The sequence below is a fragment of the Kogia breviceps genome, chromosome 10 (genome assembly GCF_026419965.1).
Source record: "Kogia breviceps isolate mKogBre1 chromosome 10, mKogBre1 haplotype 1, whole genome shotgun sequence".
NCBI lineage: Eukaryota > Metazoa > Chordata > Mammalia > Artiodactyla > Physeteridae > Kogia > Kogia breviceps.
This window is the reverse complement of record NC_081319.1, coordinates 44,013,398-44,033,904: the sequence shown is the minus strand read 5'-3', so window position 1 is coordinate 44,033,904 and position 20,507 is coordinate 44,013,398. Positions and strand designations below refer to the sequence as shown.

Below are 20,507 nucleotides of genomic sequence, written 5' to 3'. Positions count from 1 at the left end.
CACCAGATTTGTGGTGGTTTGCTGTGGCAGCCCTAGGAAACTAATGTAATGCGCCAGAAACATATGCTCATTTAACCCTTGCCACCATCCTGGGAGGTAGGAAATATTACTATCCCCATCCCCTGGGGACAATTTCAAGTGTGTCTAAGTAGGTGGAGAGCCAGACTTTTAACACCTGGACCGCCGGGATCACAGCCCATGTTCTTAACCAGGAGATCAAACTTCCCCCTTCTGCTGTTTGGATAAAACAACAGCCCCTTCCTAGGCTTGAAAGTTGATAGAACCCACTAGAATGGCTACAATAAATAAAACAGAAAATAACAAGTGTTGAGGAGGATGTGCCGAAATCAGAACCCTCATAAACTTCTGGTGGTGATGTTAAATGGTGCTGCCACTTTGGAAACAGTATGGTAGTTTCTCAAATGGTTAAACATAGTTACCACATGATCCAGTAATTCCACTCCTAGGCATGTACACAAGGGAAATGAAAACATATGTCCACACAAATGATTCATACATGAATGTTCATAGTGACAATATTCGTAAGTGCCAAAAAGTGCTAACAATTCACACATTCATCAACTGATGAATGGATAAAGAGGCACACAATAGAATATTATTTGGCCATAAAAATAGGATGAAGTGTTGAACATGCCACATCATGGATGAACCTCCAAAACGTTAGGCTAAGTGAAAGCCAAATACAACAGACTACACGGTGTATGACTATGTAGGAAGTGCACAGAAAAGGCAAATTTATAGACAGAAAGCAGTTCAGTGGCTGCCTGGGCTGTGCTGCGGCTGGGAACGAGGGTTAATTGTAAATAAGAGATCTTATTGGGGGCAGGGGGGGTGACTGTGTTCTGAAACTGATTTATGGCGATGGCTGCACCAGTCAGTAAAGTTACTAAAAAAAATCACAGAATTGTCTATTTGGAATGGATGAATTGTATGATATATAAAATAAAGCTATTTTTAAAAATTTTAGGTTTGAGGACCTATACAGATCAAGAGTCAGCCACTTTAGACTATTTTGTTATTTTAGAGCGGAGTCATGGCACTTGCGGTTTTTCAATGATAAAGTGCTTCACTTTATTTATCCAACTTTAGCTGCAGAAAAATGCCAGAGCAACTTGGAGTTGAAACAGTGCAGGAGCCAAGATCAAACAATATTATCTGGACACTTAGGGGCTAGGAAGCCACTGCCCACCTTCTCCGGAGCCTCTGAGAAGTCGATGAGGAACCAATGAAGTTGTGACATCTGTTCTTCCTCATCCTAACATCACCTCAGAGGCAGACTTCAGCCTGGTGACAGTGACTCCTCTCTCAGCAGATCCAGCCTGGCTGCTGGAACTCCTCCGCCACTGCAGGCGGCCCACAGCATCCCTGGCACTGCACTGCCCAAGAGCAGATCCAAAGAGGCACTGTGGTGTAGTGGGTGGCTGAGCAGAGCCACTGGACAGAGCACTCTCTGGAAATGCCTTTTCAAGTAGCCTTGCAGGGTATGCAAACCCTTCTCCTAACTCCCCAGTATGATATGTCAGTGACTCCTCTTCTGGGAGGTCTGGAAGGCTTGAGTCGGGCCCACCTAGACTCTTCTTGAGCTGGGTAACTGAAGGTGACGTGTTTGCCTGGCTCTCCAGATAGGACTTCGTCCGACTCCGGGGTAGTGAGATGAAGAGGCCCTTGGCAGAAACCAGGCAGGGCAACAGATCCCACCTCTGCCTGGTCCTGGCTTGGTCAGGACTGCAGGCCCATCTTGGCCATCATCTCTTCGTAGACTGTCCACGCCATGGCTGCCATCAGAGTTCTGCGGAGGGCCCGGGGGACACCGCCTTGGAAGAAGCCACGCAGCCCATAGTCCTAGGAGGAAAATGGAGGCCAAAACTCTGGGACTAAAGCAGCAATACACTTACATACCTGGCACGAGGGTGAGGCTCTCTCTCTGCATTACCCATTGTTAAGTCTTACTTTATAGGCTTTTATAAATAATGTTAAAACTACGAATACTGGGTCCCAGGAGGCAATTAACTAAAAAAAAAATTTTTTGGAGTAGTTGCTAAGCTTTATCTTTTTTAGGCATCCAGGGGAATTTATTTCTTAGCTGAAAATCTTACCATTTTCACATATACTGAAGACTCTATTTTCAAACTTCATGATTTTAGGTATAAAGAATAAGACAGCAGGCAACCTAAGCTGTGTGATCAATATGATCAGATTCACAAATACTTGCTTATATCTAGGATAAGGCAGACTTTTGCTGCAGATGCTTACATGTTTCCTGTGCTACATACAAAAATTGAGAAGTACAGAAACATCTAAAAATCTAGGTGACAAATTTACTTTCTAAAAGAATATCTAATAACAGTACATGTTTCCAAAGGGCTTACTCAGTGGCTTTTAAATAGCATTTTAGTGTACTTTACGATTACTGTACTTTTTATCTTCAATACCATCTGTCCATTTGCATTAGCGCAAACTCCTGGAAACAAAACAATGTGCTTGTGATTTTTTTCTGACTATATTTTCTCCTAGATCCTTGATTAGGTTAAGGAGTCCTCCCAGGTCTCCTGACTAGGTAGGTCTGGGGTAGAGTCCAACAATATGCATGTTTAACGAATATCACATGTTGTCCTAATGTCAGGCTCCCTCCCTAAACAAACAAAACCAAAACAACAACAACAGAAAACCCCATAACCACAGATTTTTAGCAGTGATTCTCAACCTTGGCAACATATTGGAATCACCAGGGAACTTAAAATACAGATGCCAGGGTTTCATCTCCCCTAGAGATTCTAATATGATAAGCCCAGGTTATGAGCTGGGAATCGGGAGTTTTTCAAAAGCTCCCCAGGTGATTCTACCATGTAAAGGATAAGAGCTACTGCCTTAGAGAGAAAGCCTGAACCACAATATGAACCAATATTTATTCTAAAGCCTTACTTTGAAAATGAGTGTCACTGCCTGGCCAATCCACCGAAATTTCATTGGGGAGAGCTGCATGTGAGTTTTAATAACATCTGCAGGTTGAGTTACCAGTGAGGCCAGAATCCCAGCAAATATCCCACAACTGAAATTTACAATGGGAACAAGGACTGCATCCAACTGGTCTGAAACAGGACAAAGGCAACATTCAGTTATAAATAAATCCCACATTCATCAGATAAATATCCATGCCAAGTTGCCCACTAATTCTTCCTGAAAGCCAGAAGGGTCTGGATTCAAACAAGGCTAAGAATACAAAATCTAAACTAATCAGTGTTAATGGAACTAAAAGTTCACCTTTTTACAACCATCAGCATAATTGATTCAGGCAAGAGTCATTCACTGATGCTAAAATATATGGATGGAAGGACAGGAGGTGTTATATAGATTTATATAGATTCAAAGTATCTCTCCACAGAGATACTTAGAAATTACAAAAGAACAAACAATTGAGTTTTCAGTGGAGACACTATTTTTATAGTGATAAAAAGTTAACATCACGGGGCTTCCCTGGTGGCGCAGTGGTTGAGAGTCCGCCTGCTGATGCAGGGGACGTGGGTTCGTGCCCCGGTCCGGGAAGATCCCACATGCCCCGGAGCAGCTGGGTCCGTGAGCCATGGCCGCTGAGCCTGTGCGTCCGGAGCCTGTGCTCCGCAACGGGAGAGGCCACAGCAGTGGGAGGCCCGTGTACCACACACACAAAAAAAGTTAACATCACCCACAGTGCGCCAAATGGATATCATGAGCTTCCTGATATAAGGCACTGAAGACACAACCTCAATTATGTGCTCATCTTGCTAAAAAGATATAAATGAATCTAGTTGAAAGGAAACATGAGGGAAACCCACGCTGAGGTTATATAACTGGCTTATACTCTTGAAAATAAAACATAAAAATTGCTATAAAATACATTATTGGGAAAATTGGAGAAATCAAGACTATAGATGAAAGAACTATCGATGGTTATACAAGAATGCATTTGTTCTTAGGAAGTACACACTGATGTATTTAAGGGTAAAGAGGCATCATGTCTGCAACTTATTCTTAAATGGTTTGAGGAAAACAATTATACACATAGAAAGAGAATAATGAAGAGCTATGGAGATATAGGTACTATTCTTGTGGCTTTTTTGGTAAGCATAAAATGATTTCTAAATATCAAATTTAAAAAAAAATTAGGATGGATGAAGAAATTAAAAATGTATATCCAAGCTCTCTTATTGCCTTAACTTTCTCCTGTAAGGTAAGGCTGTGACCTGTAGTGTCACACCTCCTGGAGCCTGGGGAGAAACAGCAAATCTCCCAAAGCACCCCAACTGACACCACTTTCTTGGGGGTGGCATTCTGGCTTTCCCAATTAAACGACTTTGATTTCAATTCCTTGCTCACATTATCTACAGACACCTTACTGAATGCAGGTTCACTTTATAGGATGTGTTTCTATCAATGCCTGGCTCTGCCTGGGTGGATGTTTACTGCCTGTCGATTTTGCCCATGTCTTGACAACACGAGCTTACTGGAAGGGTGGGCCTGCCAGAATGCTAGGGGTTTGGCATCTTTCTCTCCATCCAAAAGGAGGGCTCAAAACAGTGTTAACCAGTAGCACAGCAAGGAACATGAAAATATTTACCTTCTAGCTCCTAACCAATTGGATTTCCCAAGCTTGTCTGATAAGAATCACAACAAGTGCTTCTTGAAAAATACAGTCTCTCAGGTCTTACGCCAAAGCTTGTGATTTAGGATGCCTTGGGTAGCACCCAGAGTTCTTAAGATCAGGCAAATGTGGGAAGTATTGCTGCAAAACCTACGCAAAATGAGCTTTATCCTACCCGCTCCCCGACTCAAGAATTACATACTATCAGTAGTCTGCCTTAGGAAGCTATAAACTCAAAAGGGCAGGGACCATGTCTTCATGGCCGCCCTTGCATCATCCCAGCACCGGGTCCCATGCCTGACACAATGCAGATATGGCTCGGTTTCTAAAACTATGATAAGAATCTGGAGCTGCTAAGAACAACGAATAGTCTCCTATCTCAGAGAAAGTGGTGAGGTTGTGATCTCTCGAGGGATATCTCTTCCCACCACACGTTCCTTTACCCGTGCCATGAAGCACAATGTTTTTGGTCTGGTTGTAAAACATCAAGTAGATTCCAGAAAAGGGGGCATCACGAAGGAGTGTTGCTGTCAGGCCACTGAAGAGACCCCGGTACCCCTCGCTGTGATAGATGCTCCTCAGGGCCGCATAGATGCTCTCATAGCCGTACCGCCCGCTCTGCAAAGGAAGCACAGAACCAATGGCTGGCACAGTGGCCCTGGGTTTGCGCACTGAACGAAGCCATCCTCAGGGTGCATTACCGGAGCCCTGGCGGCTCTGGTGTGCGTGTGCTTGGCCTGACTACACAGATGAGTTCTCCGACCACATCGGCCCCGTGTTAGGTTCTAAATGGGGAGGTGGCATCAGTGGCCACTTGACTCAAGAGCCCGGTGTCTCTGTTTGCCCACTCACCTCGTACCGTGTCTTGATCACAGTGATGGGTGACATGCAGACCCCCGCAACAGAGCGGGAGCCCACCCCCAGTATGACTGACTCCAGGGCGGTGGGGGGATGGCCTCGCAGGAAGTACTGCTTCAAAGAATAGAGAGTGCCAAAGTAGATTCCAACGCCAGGGACGCACCTCACGATGGACTGCAGAACAAGTCGGAGGGAGGAACGGAATCAAACACCAACACGTAAGATCCTGTCTGAGCTGGATTTCCCCAAAGAAGACCCAGGATTCGCATGTCAGGAGTCGATTTAAGGTGTGGAGGGAACACCAATGGGAGAGTAGGGAAATGAGATGGGAGAGAAGGCAGCCAACAAAGAGGGTGTCATCTCATCAGTTATTGCCATGGGCAACGGAATCCCTCTGGGGAACTCTGGGAATCAGTGTCCACGCCTCGGTTACCCTGCCACCTGAGGAGGGAAGGGAAGTTTTTAACATCAGCTCTCGTCTTTCATTGGTTAAGGGCTGCTGCGGGGTTGGGGTGAGCGTGAATTCCCTGCCATTTCCAGCAAAGTGAGTTCCTAAGGCCAGAAAAAGCTGTCTAGGCGAAGAAATGCAGGTGTGGAGGCACTGGAGGGGTGAGGGCAAGCCCTGTTGACAGGTGGGGAGCCAGCTGCCTCTGCTCTAGGACTTCATGCTGCACTAATCAGTCGTGCCCAGGGCGCTCAGGTGTGCTATTCCCAGGGCCCTCAAATGGAAGCCAGCGACAGTGAGAGGGACGGGCAGGAAGACCAGAAAGGCCCTCCCACCACCTCCAACCTCACGTACCCTTAAAAGAGAGGAGGTGTGAGGTGGATGAGAGACGGCTAGTTATTAAAGGAGGGGGTGCAAGACAAGACCCAAAAGGCAGCTTACGGGTGACATCCCCTTCCAGAGGCCCAAGAGACTCTCCGTGCGAACCACATTCAAGAGCAGAGCCAACATCCCAACACGTCTGGATCTGAAGGCAGACAAAATGGAGGCAAAGGAAGAAGAAATCACTTAGACGACATCCTTGTGAAAGAACTCCCCACTCACAGACTTCTCTGTATGGACTCTTTTCTAGAACACTTAAGAATCTCTAAAAAGCATCTTGGAGTTACTCTGAGTTCCCATGCGTTCACGATGTGGCAGGTGCATGATTCTTTGTCCATTCACGCTGCAAGCAATGGGATAACTTTCTCTTTTTACATATACTCTGTGCACTTCCCACAGGGCTGAGCCCAATAGGGGGCACACAAGATACACTCAATACCCACCTTATTTCCAGAAAACCACCCACTACTTGTGCCAGGCAGCACAGTTATGACATTACAGGCTGGCACTGTAAAATGCAAACGTCACCAAGGCAGATCCCAGGAAGCTACTCAGGGAAGGACCCCACTTAATTAAGAGAAATGTCAAATATAACAGAGTGTATATAAAACACGTGAAAGCTGGGCCTGGCCTGTGTTTCTCTTTGCTCATCCAACAGAATGGAAGTTGACTGAACACAGTAAAGATGCACCAGTGTCTGAGAGAAGTTGTTGAAACCAGGTCCTCAGTGAAAAGGGGGGGAGGGGGCGGGGGAGGGGGCAGCAGGCCTTACCCATGGGCTGAGGGCTGGAGGGTCTGCAGGCGCGTTTTGAGGAGATCCAGGGGTTGGAAAAGGAGGGTAGAGCAGGTCCCACTGATGGAGCCACACAGGAAGGCTTTGATCACGGGCTGCAACTGCAGGGCAAGAGAACACTGTGTCAGCAGCTTTGTCCCAGCCTTTGCCACACCTGGACCAGTCAGTTCTCTGTAAGGATCTCTTAGAAACTCACCTGGTGGCTCCCTGTATTAGCATCAGACTTCACAGAAGGGAAAAGCAGAGCCAGGAATGAACAGTGTTGGAATGTTGTTGAGAACACAGTATACTCCAAGAGGTAGCTCTCTCTGGTCTTACTGACAACAACTTTAGTAATTACTGATAATTAAAAACTCATGGATAACTTTGCTCCTACTGAGCAACACGGTCATTTCCATCTGTGAATTATGCCACTGACCACACCTCCCTACTTGTCTTGACGGTAAGTTATAGGCCAACTTCTTCTAGTCACAAAAGCAAAAATCAATTGAACAGTGTTTTAACTCTGAACTGCAGGTTTCAGTTTCCCTTGGTTGTAGGGCCTGCAGGCTATTTACAGGAGTAAGACAAAGGAAGTGAAACCGAAAGTGACCAGGTACTTTGTGAAACATCCGTGCCACTTCCTGTAAAACCCATGCATTTCCTTAATGTAAAACTTTCCCCCGTCATATACCCATTCGTCTCACTGGGACCTAAACAGATCGCGGGGGTGCAACAGGCCAGCAGCCACTCCTGGGTTTGCTGGCTGTCCTCTAAGCTGGGAGAGTCACACACACTGTCTAATCGAGAAGCGGCATCCAGAAGGGCAGGACTGCCTCGCAGACTCACTGTTTCCCCCAAGCGCACTCCAGAGGCCCCACAGCACGCCCCGGAATCCAGACGGAATCAAATGGTTGTGAAAACACACTTTAAAAAATCCAGGCAGGAAACAAATGTCGTCTTTTCCAAAGGAGACACTTGGCAAACTCCATCCAAAGATCTTCTCTCTTCTCATTAAATGGCATTTGCACTATTACTTTTTAATAAATGGCATACTATAGTCCTAAAATGCTATTAAGATGAAGTTGCCTGTTATACACATCAAAAAAACTACCTACCCGGAACCAAAATGTTTGTAATCTGTGGTATCTGTTTCACAGAGAAGAGAGATTATTCCACGTTTCACCAAAAGAGCAAGACTCAATTTATAACTGGAATTCCTTAAAAGGAGTTAATAAGTTCAGATAATAAATACTGGAGCTTATAACCACATTCAAATAGCCTTCCAAGCATCAAAGGTAAGACCACAAGTACAACCAAGCCAAATGGGAACAACTTCATCAGATGTGTGTCCTGCTCCTTTTGCTAACCAATATTCCCACGAACTTTGTTTCTCAGCCTCATCCGAATCTTTGTGGCATCAGTGAGCCTCTCTTCCCTGCATATTCAGCCTCTTACTTCCACTGACATCTTCTCCTTTGTCTGGAACAAGCTTGAAAGCCCCCCACTTTTCCAGCCTGATGCCACATCATCTCCACTCCCTCTTCACTAGTCACCCTTCAGGTTCCCCAGTCTGCCATCCAGATAAAGCCCCTCCACTAAAGCTGCCTCACCAAGGACCTGCCATATCCCAGGACCCCTTTCCCATCTTTGGCCTTCTCTTACTTGGTCTCTTTGGTGCATTTGAAACAGCTGATCGCCGCTCCTCTCTTTTTGGTTTCTGGCTGCCCTTCTAAGCCTCCTTTCCCCAGCCACAGATGTTGCTGTTCCTCTTATCTCCCAGTAGCTGCGGCCTCTCAGGGCACCCTCAACTCCACACCACACTATGCTCGATGCACACATGCTGGCAACGCCCACGCCTCCAGCCCACTTCAGCCTCTCTCCCGAGTCCACCGTCCCCATGCTTCCCCCACCTCCCCTCGAATGGCCTGCAGGCATCTCAAACTCAACATCCCCTAATGGAAACTCTGTCCACGGTTCTCCACACGCTTGCCTCTCCATGTCCCAGCAGGACATTTGGGAGACAGTTAAGACTCCTTGGTCTACCTACTGTTTCATGACCAACTCCTGCTGATGACCCCTCATTCCTCCCAGAGCCTGCCCCGCACTGATCCATCCTAGTGATCTCCCTGGGGGGGTCTCCAGCTTCAGCAGTGCCAAACCCCGCTACCAGAGCAGCCTGGGGTGAGGCATCTATATACAACACCTCGAAATCTCACAATGCTCATAAGAGCTAGATGTTCAAACCCGTTTTCCAGATGAAACTGGAGCTCACAGGGATGACAATGTATCCTAAGTCACAGGGTTTGAAGCCACTGGCTAGGACTCAAAGTTCATGTTTTTTTCTCCACCCCTCCCAGTCTAAGTGACAGTCCAGGGCACTTCCCAGGCAGCTCAGCAGCGTTCTGCTGTTGGCTGTTGACCACCACCAGCTCCTTCTGGAAATGTGCTGTCTCCGGCTTCTGGGATTAACACTGTCCGGATCTTCCTCCTACTTCCCCGGCCTCTCCGCCTTCACATGCAGAGCCTCATCTTTTCCACCCTTCTGTCCACACTTGCAACTGTCTTCTGCAGACTCCCATATCCACTTAATCCGATGTCCCACAGGCACCGCGGGTTGACATTTACAAACCTGAACTCCTCTTTCTCCCTCACCCACCATGTGCCTCTCCTCCAGGGCGCTCCATCGCAGTGAACACCCTGCCATTGATCTACCCTAACCCCACACTCGCATTCAGTGCTCCTCTTCAGTGCTTCCATGGCACCGGAGCCCACCTGCCTTATGACTGAGGGTCAAGTACAGAGGAGGCCTGGACTGTCCTGTTCATGGTGGTTCCTCCAGCACTGACCACGGAGCCTGGTCCACAGGAGGTGCTCAACAATCAAGAATGAATAAATCAGGGGCTTCCCTGGTGATGCCACGGTTAAGAATCCGCCTGCCAATGCAGGAGACACGGGTTCGAGCCCTGGTCCGGGAAGATCCCACATGCCGTGGAGCAGCTAAGCCCGTGCGCCACAACTACTGAGCCTGCGCTCTAGAGCCCGCGAGCCACAACTACTGAAGCCCACGCGTAGAGCCCCTGCTCTGCAACAAGAGAAGCCACCGCAGTGAGAAGCCCGCTCATTACAACGAAGAGTAGCCCCCGCTCACCGCAACGAGAGAAAGCCCTCGCACAGCAACATAGACCCAACGCAGCCAAAAATAAATTTAAAAAAAAAAAAAAAGAATGAACGAATCACTTCATCTAACAGGAAATCTGCACATGGCTCTCCCATGAGCACAATTCCACCGGATAAAGCTTAGAGGGCCCTGCAGGCCACATTCCTGGACAGGGGAATCTCCCCTGACTCCCTCCAGCCCTTTACTCCAGTAAGGCTGTAGGAATGACCTGCAGTTACAGCTTCTAAGCAGTTCTCTTTGGAGCTGCCTCTCTAATGCTCTCACAGGTTGTGTATGGAACTACTGTATACTGCTCCCCAATGCCCAACACACTGTCCTCCATTGCAGGAACTATTTTCTTAATGTTTTTATTTTTACAGCACATTGCTTGAACATTTTATTGGCTAAATAAATATTTGCGGATACATGCATAGAGCCCATAACTTTTTTAACTTTGTAATTTTCTAGGTCCATTAGCATAGAACAGATGTAAAATATAAACCAGCAGTATAGATTAACCTCTGATAGTTTAAAAAAAAACAAAACAAGTAACATAATTGTTTTAAAAAGATAGAATTTACACTTTTCATTTTGAATAGTCTTAAGATATTGTCAATGGTGGATGGCATACCCTTTAAGGCATGCTTGATTTTTTTTTTTCCTAAACAGCCCAAATTTATTCAAGGTAAATAAAACGAGTAATACAGCTGGCTTTTTTGTTTGTTTGTTTTTTAAGCGGGGGTAGGGCAAAAACAACCAAACAATGATACATAGATACATAAAGGCAATAAGCAACATTTGAATAGTTAGCAAACAGGTTCCACAAGCAACTCCTACTCCCCTTTAAAAAAACTACATCTTAAATCCAATTCAGATCTCCAGGCCAGAGCTGGAGGACCCAAAAAGAAATACATAAGCACATGTTATAAGATGTAAACGTAGCGCGGTGCCCGCCTCCACCTTTGTTAAAGATAAAAAACAAAACAAAAAACCCCACACCCCTGTCCTGCCCCCAGCGCAGGTGGGCCGTGACCTTGACCTCAGGGAGAAAAGTAGCCGCGGTCAACTGGCCCTCCCTGCCTAAAGCGAAGCCGCATCCCCTCCTCCACCCACCGCTAGCAGCAACTCAGCCAGACCTTCCTCGCCGGCCCAGCCCAGCCTCCGCCTCCACCAATGGCAGCCCCGCGGCACGAACACGACAGCCAATGCAGGCGCGGGAGGGGTGTGGCCTCGTGGCGCTGGCAAACAGAACCGGTTCCCGGGAGGGTCCACCTGGTCCAGCCCGCGGGCGCTGTGCAGCTCTAACCCACCTCGCTCGAGCAACGACCGCTCCTCAGGCTTAGCGTTACTGCCGGGCTTTGCAATGGTCCAAATATCTACCCAGGTCTCCTCCCACCTGTCATTCTAGGCATCCAACTCAAAACAACGTCCCACAGCGCTCGCACCTCGCTCTCGACCAAGCGGGCACATTCCCCCCCGACACCGGCCAAGGCCCCGGCAATTCCGCCTACCTCTACCCAGATTACCAATACAGGAGCGAGACCTTTGCTTGCCTGTCCCAAGGACTGGACTGCAACTTCTCTCTTTCCTTCCTCCCTCCCCTCTTTTAATCCCTTAGTCAAACTCCATCTCTGCCGCCACGTCCCCAACCGGTTGTGCGCGCATCCCGGAGGCAGAAAAGGTTCCCCGAGGGCCGCTGACCCTCGGCAACCTTCCGAATTTCCCTCCCCGAGCCGGCAATCCCGGAACCCCTGCCTTCCCTTCCCCGCAGGTTACCATAAGCGTTTCCACCCTGTCTCCGACATCTTGAGGCTGCAGCAGCGCCGGGCGTGACTTCTGAATCATTGGAGGGGAGGCCTGCGACTGCACTGGGCCCGGGGTGCTGTCGGTGGGAGCTCAGGCCCGGCCCTGACGATTCTAAAGACGACGCGATGGCGGTAGCCGGGCGACGCGTTCTATCGCGGGGCTTCTCTGCGGTCTGCGCTGGTCGGGGATGGAGACCTGCGCGCCCACCGCACGTGAATGGCTCCAGGCGCCGCTCTTCACTAGCTCAGCGGACTGCGAGGCTCTGATGCCCTGCCCATCCTGTCCCGTCGCCGTCTTCAGGACTTGAGAGTATTAGGCAGAGTGCATCCGGGAATGGAGAAAGCCGGAGGAACTAGATATAACGGCGGAATTTAGCTTCCGGGTTTGGACGCGGGTCGCGCGCTGGCGAGGGTGTGCTCCTTAGTGCTACCTCGTGGAGACCTCCGGAACTGCAGGATCGGGGCTTCCCTGCGCCCGGAGCTGCATCGGGCGTCTGCAGAGAGGTATGCTTCTGGGCGCCACGTCTGAAGGTAGTTACAGTCCAGACTCGCTCTGCCCAATGCGGTAGTCAGTAGCCAACTGTGGCTATCAACCACGTGAAGTGTGGCTAGTGTGACTGAAGACCAGAATTTTAAACTTGATTTAATTATAATTAATTTGTATTAAAACCCGAAGCAGTGTGGAATATTTTTCCATTAAACACAACTTTATTGTTTTGGCAGATCCACATTTCCCTTTAAATGCTGAAAATTTCGTGCCAGAAATGTGCTGTAAGTTATCCACACGCTGGATTTCTAAGACATGACAATAAGATAAAATAATCTCATGAATAATTTTTACATTATTACATGTTGAAATGATATTTTGGGTGTATTGAATTAGGTGAAATAATTATTAAAATTAATTTTATCTCTTTGCTTTTTTCATATGACTACTAGAACACAAGATCACACTTGTTATCCTGTGATAAACCATAATGGAAAAGAATATGAAAAAGAATATATGTATGTAAAACCGAGTCACTTTGCTGTACAGCAGAAATTAACACAACATTGTAAATCAACTATACTTCAAGAAAATTTTTAAAAATTGCACCTGTGGCTCGAACTACTTTTCTACTGGACAACACTGGCCTCCCAGAGAGGTGAATGGATGTGTTATGATGACCTCTATCCTATAACTTATAGAGGCTCCTCTCCATGTGAGCACCCCTCCAACCCCAAACACGCAGCCTTAAGAGTCTCCCAGGGTAGGCAGTGCCCTCAGCAGTGTGGAAAGTCACCCTCTGTGCCCGGTCACAAGGATGGGCACAAACAGGAGGAAAAAATAATTCTAATGGCTTTACCAAAAGCTTTGGCAAAGAGGACGGTCCTGTCACTGCTTTGGGCTTCGCAAGAGAGAAACACCTTTCTTCCTTCCATGCCAGTGACCTTTGCCTCCAGCCTCACCACTGAGCCGAGGGTGAGTGGTCTAGGAGAGAGCAATGGGGGAGAGCGGCTGGTGGGCTGGTCTCCTGAGAAAGGGAAGGATGACCCTGTGGGAGGATGAGGCTGCCAGAGTGGAGGTCCTGGGGTTCTACTCCAAGGTATCAGGGGCCCTTGCATTTGTCACCTGCTAGCTGTGTATTCACCTCAGCTTCCTCATCTGTCAAGTTGGAGATAATGGTACCAACCTTCCAGGATTGTAGTAAAGATCGAACAAAATAATGTGTGCGTATTTCTCGAGAGACTAATCATATCAGGAATTATCATTTCAGTAGGGGCCTAATAATTATTTGTGGACTGAAGTAAATATTTACAGGCACATGGGCTGGCTTCCTCTAAATCAGAGGCAGCCAAAAGTAGTTCATCATCATCCTATGTAGAATATCTTTATGTTGGAACACATGACCCATCTTCAAGCTTATCACCTTGTCCTTGGATGAAAAAGGAACATCTAACAAGTTTAGATTGGTCCATGAGAAAAGCAAAAGTAGAAACTCCTCTTTGCACTCAGGATTGCTACATGAGCCCTCATCTTCCATTGCAACACATGGAATAACCCCATGCCAGCTTACTCCTAACTTGAACCCAGGCAAGGAAACAGATTTCTTGAAGGTGATGGTCATGGTTTCCTGTAAAGACTGCATTGGACCGGCTGTACACCGTCATGAAAAACGTGTCTATCATGGTCCCCAATGCGCCACCGTGGATAACACTACAGGGGCAGACGAGGGGAGAAAGGGAAAGAAAGAGTCACCTAGGACTCCACTCCGCACGGCCAGGTTCCAGTGAGGTGACATGCTGAAGGGTTCCCTGCAATCCAGAACAGGATTCTTGCATCGCTCAGGGTAGAGCAGAGACATGAGAGCAAAGAAATGCAGGGGGAGCAAACAAGGCTGTCTGAAGCAAGTTACACCTGCTTAGAAGAGAATAAACTAAAAGCAGAAGAAACTCCCCACCCCACCACCAGCTCCAACCACACATTCTGATGAATCTTGTGTTCCCTCTTGGGTTGGTCTCAGGGGGAACTAGAAAGGTGCAGTGAAAACAGCATGGGCTTTGCAGGCAGAGAGACCTAACTCTAAATCTCACATTTATAGCCGTGTGACCTCAGTCAGAGAACCACTTGGGCCATCTGTTTCTTCATCCATAAGATAGGAATATCTCCTAAGAATTTTTGCAGGCATTAAATTAAGACAGCCAGATCTCCACGTGCAGGGTCTGGCATATACTGGCCACTGAACAAGAATAGTTTTTCCCCCTTCTTATTTCCAACGTCCACTGCTTACTCCACTGCCATTTAGGAGGTTCAGGAAGTCCCTAACAGGGAGAGGCCACACCTCGGGTGGGTGACCGAGGGGCTGGCAGAGCCTCCCTACCCAGGGAGTCAGTAGAATAAAGCTGCAGTAACCAAGAACCTGCTGAAGGCAGCCATGGACCCACCAACTGTCCTCTCACCCCCACCCCTCCTTGCTCTATGACCAAGAAAAAGCCCATTTGAACTACTGGCTGGGATGGCTCTCTGTGCCTCACCCAGGCAGCCCCTCCAGGAGGAGCTCAGGCTGGAACAAGCAGATGCACTTCTTCTCCGAGGCACTGTGGAAGATGACGTACTCAAAGCCGAGTTTCTTCATCTCTGATCCAGAAAAAGTGGCGGGTGTCTTCTACCATTTGGACTGGAGAGTAGAGTTGAATCGGTGAGAAAGACGTCGGGCTGGAGTCTGACCCTTGGGATGGTGCGGTCTCCAGGGCAGAAAGCATCCAACCGGAGGAGGTCCTCAGGAAACTCGCTGCCCTCAGCTTCCCATCTGCATCCCCCGGGATGGCCCCATAAACTTTTGAAGGAGACGAGCAGCTTCCAAGGAAGGGATGAGATCAGCAGTGTGAGGGGCAGTGAGGAGTGAACTGCCTGTGAATTCGGGACACCGGTGTTCCTATCAACTGAATAATAAATACCAATCTGAATGCATTGATTGCGGCAGATCAAGGAATAGGCAGGCAAATATCCTTTCTGTAAATTAAATATATATGTCCCCTCTCACTGCCACAGGTCTGAGATTTCAGAGAAATTTGTCTATGCAGTATGACTTGAACTAGGGATAATTTAGAGGACTTAATTAGAGGTAAAGGCTCCAATATATAAAATCCAAGACTTATCAAACACCTGCATTTTTACCAAGAATCTCAAAGCAGAATTTCGAATGACAGCTTAGGTATATAAAATTAGAAGACTTCGGCTGGCTCCTGTCTCTGCAATGCGGGATCATGTCTTTGTTTTCCATCTGCTGTCCTTCACTGGTTCAAGAGCTCAGCTCAAACTGACCACTAGAGGGAGCGTGAGTCCTGTCCATAACAGGTTCTGGCTTGTGGCCTCAGGGGTCAGTAAGATACTGCCCCCTGGCTGCATCACTGAGCTTCCGACCCTGTGTGTACCAGGGTAGAGGCGCTGGTCCTTAATCCCAGGCACGGCCTCTTCCCAGTTCCTCACTGAGACTGCACCTGTCTGGTCTACAAGAGAGGGTGGGACTGGCAGGTATAAGGAGATGCCAGGGTGACTGCAGACACGGGTGGAGAGAGAGCTGCCCCAGGAGTCAGGAATTCCTGATTCTAGTCCAGGCTCTGCCAAAAACTCACTTCATCACCTATCTAGGCCTCAGTTTTCTCTCTTGTAAAATGAGCAGGTTGAACAAGGTGGCCTCCACGTTCCTTTTCTGGCCTAATATTGTGTGAGTCTAGGATCACCATGCCCAGACTGCCTTGCACCTGACTCTCAGGCTAATGCAGCCCACACAGGAGGAGTGGGAACTGGGCTGGGGCACAGAGCTCCTCGAGGAAAATGCACACACATAAGCAAAGATTTGCCAACAGTCCTGCACTATCCAGAGCCCCGCTCCAGCCGAGGTTAAGTGCTCCTGATACAGGGATGTGAACTTACCAGGGACAGCTTTAGTGATCCTAGCTAAGTCTGCCTCTTTAAGGAAGTGAAAAGAGCGCAGATAACCTGGAAGTCTCGTCCCCGTCCCATCCGCCATCTTCTCCATGTGTTCACTGTACAGCCTCACCATGATGGGGCTCCAGCTGGCGCTGGGTAGGGAATAATCCTTTGTATTGGAATGGAGGTGGCTACTTGAGACCTGGAAACTCCAAAAGAGGTAGCTGACTATGCCTGATCCAATTCCAACTTGATTCATTCATTTATGCATGTATTTAGTAGATGGGACAGTTTTCACCAGGCAGAGCCTGTACAAATAAATGCCCAGAGATGACAGAGAGCATGTTCCCAGAACTGTACAAGTGGAAAGGTCTAGTGGTAGAGAAGAGGGGCAAGGGAGGAGGTCAGAGAGAAAGACTAGGGCCAAAGCTTCCATGTTAAAGAATTTGGGCTTTATACAGAAGAACTATAAGCACGAGAATGAAATGGTCAGATTTCCTTGTTAGAAGGATTCCTACTTGCACATGGGAACCTGTAGTCTGGTCAGGCCTCAATGACATTGGGACCCTGGTTGATAAACAATTCAAAGACATGGTCTTTTCCCAGCCATTTCCCTCTCCTGCTCCCCCACATCCTCCTGGCTCTTCTCCCAAGACAGTTCACCTTCGCTGACTCTCGGGTTTATTAGGCCTCTTTACTGTCCCATTACAGCTGGGGGCTTGACCAGAGACTCCCTTTTCCGGCAGACAGAGGAGAGGAGGACCAGGTCTAGGTGGCCAACCCTCCTCCCAGGGTTTTGGAAAATCCATCATATGGCAACATTTTCTTGTACCTTCCACCTGATTATTGTTCATATCATCAGTGCCAATCAGTCCTTCTTGCTCTTGTACAGTTTCTACTTTTTTTCTGGCTTACTCACAGTTCCCTGTATACGCTCTTCCTTACCTACACAGATGGAGAAAATACAGATTCTTAGGATTCTAGGAATGGCCCCCGATCCTTACTGCCCTCTTGCAGTGAGCTTTTTGCCAGCTAGTAGAGGGTAGAGTGGCATTTGAATTCTGTCTCCCTAACTTCTTCCCGTTAATACACTGCACTGAATGGTACTCGTCCTTTAACTGCTTTGAGCATCAGTTGTTAAATCTGTAAAATGAGAATAACACCACCTGCCCTGCAGGCTGCTGTGAGGACTGCATGTGGTCATGATATTGGAATGGCTCAGAGCAAGCATTCTATGATGTTAGTTTCATCTGAATCCAACAGGAAAAGTCTCTCCTTCTCTAGTTTGATTCCAAAGAATTCTTTCCTAGTACTGATCATATGAAACCAAGCCTGAACTCAAAATATTTTGGAATGAGTTTACTCATCTTATGAAATGGTGAAAGGGGTGACATCCAATCGATGCTACTTTTGAGCACTTAATTTGCACACAATTCATTTTTTTAAATTGGGGTATAGTTGCTTTACAATGTTGTGTTACTTTCTGCTGTACAACGAAGTGAATCAGCTATATTTATACATATATCCCCTCCCTCTTGGAACTCCCTCCTACCCACCTCTGCATTCCACCCATCTAGGTCACCACAGAGACCGAGTTGAGCTCCCTGTGCTAGACAGTAGGTTCCCACTAGCTATCTGTTTTACACATGGCAGTGCACCTACATCAGTCCCAATCTCCCAATTCATCCCCCCTTCCCTGCCCCATGTCCACACATCCATTCTCTATGTCTGCATCTCTATTCCTGCCCTGCAAATAGGTTCATCTGTACCATTTTTCTAGATTCCACATATATGTGTTAATATACGATATTTGTGTTTCTCTGTCTGACTTACTTCACTCTGTATGACAGACTCTAGATCCACCTACGTCTCTACAAATGACCCAATTTCATCCCTTTTTTGGGCTGAGTAATATTCCATTGTGTATAAGTACCACATCTTTATCCATTCATCTATCAATGGACATTTAGGTTGCTTCCATGTCCTGGCTATCTTAAATAGTGCTACAATGAACATTGGGGTGGGGTGCATGTGTCTTTTTGAATTATGGTTTACTCAGGGTATATGCCCAGGTATGGGATTGCTGGATCATATGGTAGCTCTATTTTTAGTTTTTTAAGGAACCTCCATTGTGTCCTCCATAGTGGCTGTATCAATTTACATTCTTAGAGAACGAACTTATGGCTACCAGGGGGTAAGAGTGAGAGGAAGGGATAGTTATGGAGTTTGGTATTGACATGTACACACTACCATATTTAAAATGGATAACCAACAAAGACCTACTGTATAGCACAGGGAACTCTGCACAATGTTATGGGCATCCTGGATGGGAGGGGAGCTTGGGGGAGAATGGATACATGTATATGTATGGCTGAGTCACTTTGCTGTGCACCTGAAACTATCACAACATTGTTAATTGGCTATACTCCAATATAAAATAAAAAGTTTATTCAGTGGCTTAAAAAAATAAATTAGAAAAAGTTTACATTCCCACCAACAGTACAAGAGGGTTTCCTTTTCTCCACACCCTCTCCAGCATTTACTGTTTGTAGCTTTTTGATGATGGCCATTCTGACCAGTGTGAGTTGATACCTCATTGCAGTTCTGATCTGCATTTCTCTAATAATTAGGTTGAGCAGCTTTTCATGTGCCTCTTGGCCATCTGTATGTCTTCTTTGGAGAAATGTCTATTTAGTTCTTCTGCCCATTGTTTGATTGGGTTGTTTGTTTTTTTTGATATTGAGCTGCATGAAATGTTTGTATATTTTGGAGATTAATCCCTAGTCAGTTGCTTTGTTTGCAAATATTTTCTCGCATTCTGAGGGTTGTCTTTTCATCTCGTTTATGGTTTTCTTTGCTGTGCAAAAGATTTTAAGTTTCACTGAGTCCCATTTGTTTATTTTTGTTTTTATTTTCATTATGCTAGGAGGTGGGTCAGAAAAGATCTTACTGTGATTTATGTCAGAGTGTTTTTTCTATTTTTTCCTCTAAGAGTTTTGTAGTGTCCAGTCTTACATTTAGATCTTTAATCCATTTTGAGTTTATTTTTGTGTATGGTGTTAAGGAGTGTTCTAATTTCATTCTTTTACATGTAGCTGTCCAGTTTTCCCAGCACCACTTACTGAAGAGACTGTCTTTTCTTCATTGTATATTCTTGGCTCCTTTGTCATAGATTAGGTGACCTTAGGTGTGTGGGCTCATCTCTGGGCTTTCTGTTCTGTTCCATTGATCTATATTTCTGTTTTTGTGCCAGTACCATACTACCTTGATTACTGTAGCTTTGTAGTATAGTCTCAAGTCAGGGAGCCTGATTCTTCCAACTCCATTTTTCTTTCTCAAGGTTGCTTTAGCTGTTCGGGGTCTTCTGTGTTTCCATACAAATTGTAAAATTTTTTGTTCTAATTCTGTGAAAAATGCCATTGGTAATCTGATAGGGATTGCATTGTATCTGTAGATTGCTTTGGGTAGTATAGTCATTTTCACAATATTGATTCTTCTAATCCAAGAACATGGTATATCTCTCCATCTCTTTCTGTCATCTTTGATTTCTTTCATCAGTGTCTTATAGTTTTCTGAGTACAGGTCTTTTGCCTCCTTAGGTAGGTTTATTCCTAGGTATTTTATTCTTTATGTTGTAATGGTAAATGGAATTGTTTCCTTAATTTCCCTTTCTGATCTTTCATTGTTAGTGTATAGGAATGCAAGAGATTTCTGTGCGTTAATTTTGTATCCTGCAACCTTACCAAATTCATTGATTAGCTCTAGTAGTTTTCTGGTGGCATCTTTAGGATTCTCTATGTATAGTATGTCATCTGCAAACAGTGACAGCTTTACTTCTTCTTTTCCAATTTGGATTCCTTTTATTTCTTTCTCTTCTCTGATTGCCATGGCTAGGACTTCCAAAACTCTGTTGAATGAGAGTGGCGAGAGTGAACATCCTTGTCCTGTTCCTGATTTTAGAGGAAATGCTTTCAGTTTTTCACCATTGAGAATGATGTTTGCTGTGGGTTTGTCATATATGGCCTTTATTATG

At 46.5% G+C, this 20,507-nt stretch overlaps 1 protein-coding gene across 2 annotated transcripts; it reads right to left on the bottom strand.

Moving 5' to 3' along the window:
* Positions 1 to 1,067: 1,067 nt before the first annotated feature.
* On the bottom strand, positions 1,068 to 12,457 carry SLC25A38 (solute carrier family 25 member 38). 2 transcript variants are annotated; one of them, XM_067044522.1, is made up of 7 exons: positions 12,032 to 12,457; positions 7,096 to 7,217; positions 6,384 to 6,468; positions 5,492 to 5,671; positions 5,083 to 5,257; positions 2,944 to 3,110; positions 1,068 to 1,863 (listed from the first exon to the last, which is right to left on the bottom strand). In XM_067044522.1, the coding sequence occupies exons 1-7, from the start codon at positions 12,098 to 12,100 to the stop codon at positions 1,741 to 1,743; spliced, it is 921 nt and encodes a 306-aa protein (XP_066900623.1). In that variant the 5' UTR covers positions 12,101 to 12,457; the 3' UTR covers positions 1,068 to 1,740. The 2 variants fall into 2 exon arrangements, with proteins under 2 accessions (XP_066900623.1, XP_066900624.1); XM_067044523.1 differs by lacking the exon at positions 2,944 to 3,110 and having other exon boundaries at positions 12,032 to 12,427.
* Between the last annotated feature and the right edge of the window lie 8,050 nt (positions 12,458 to 20,507).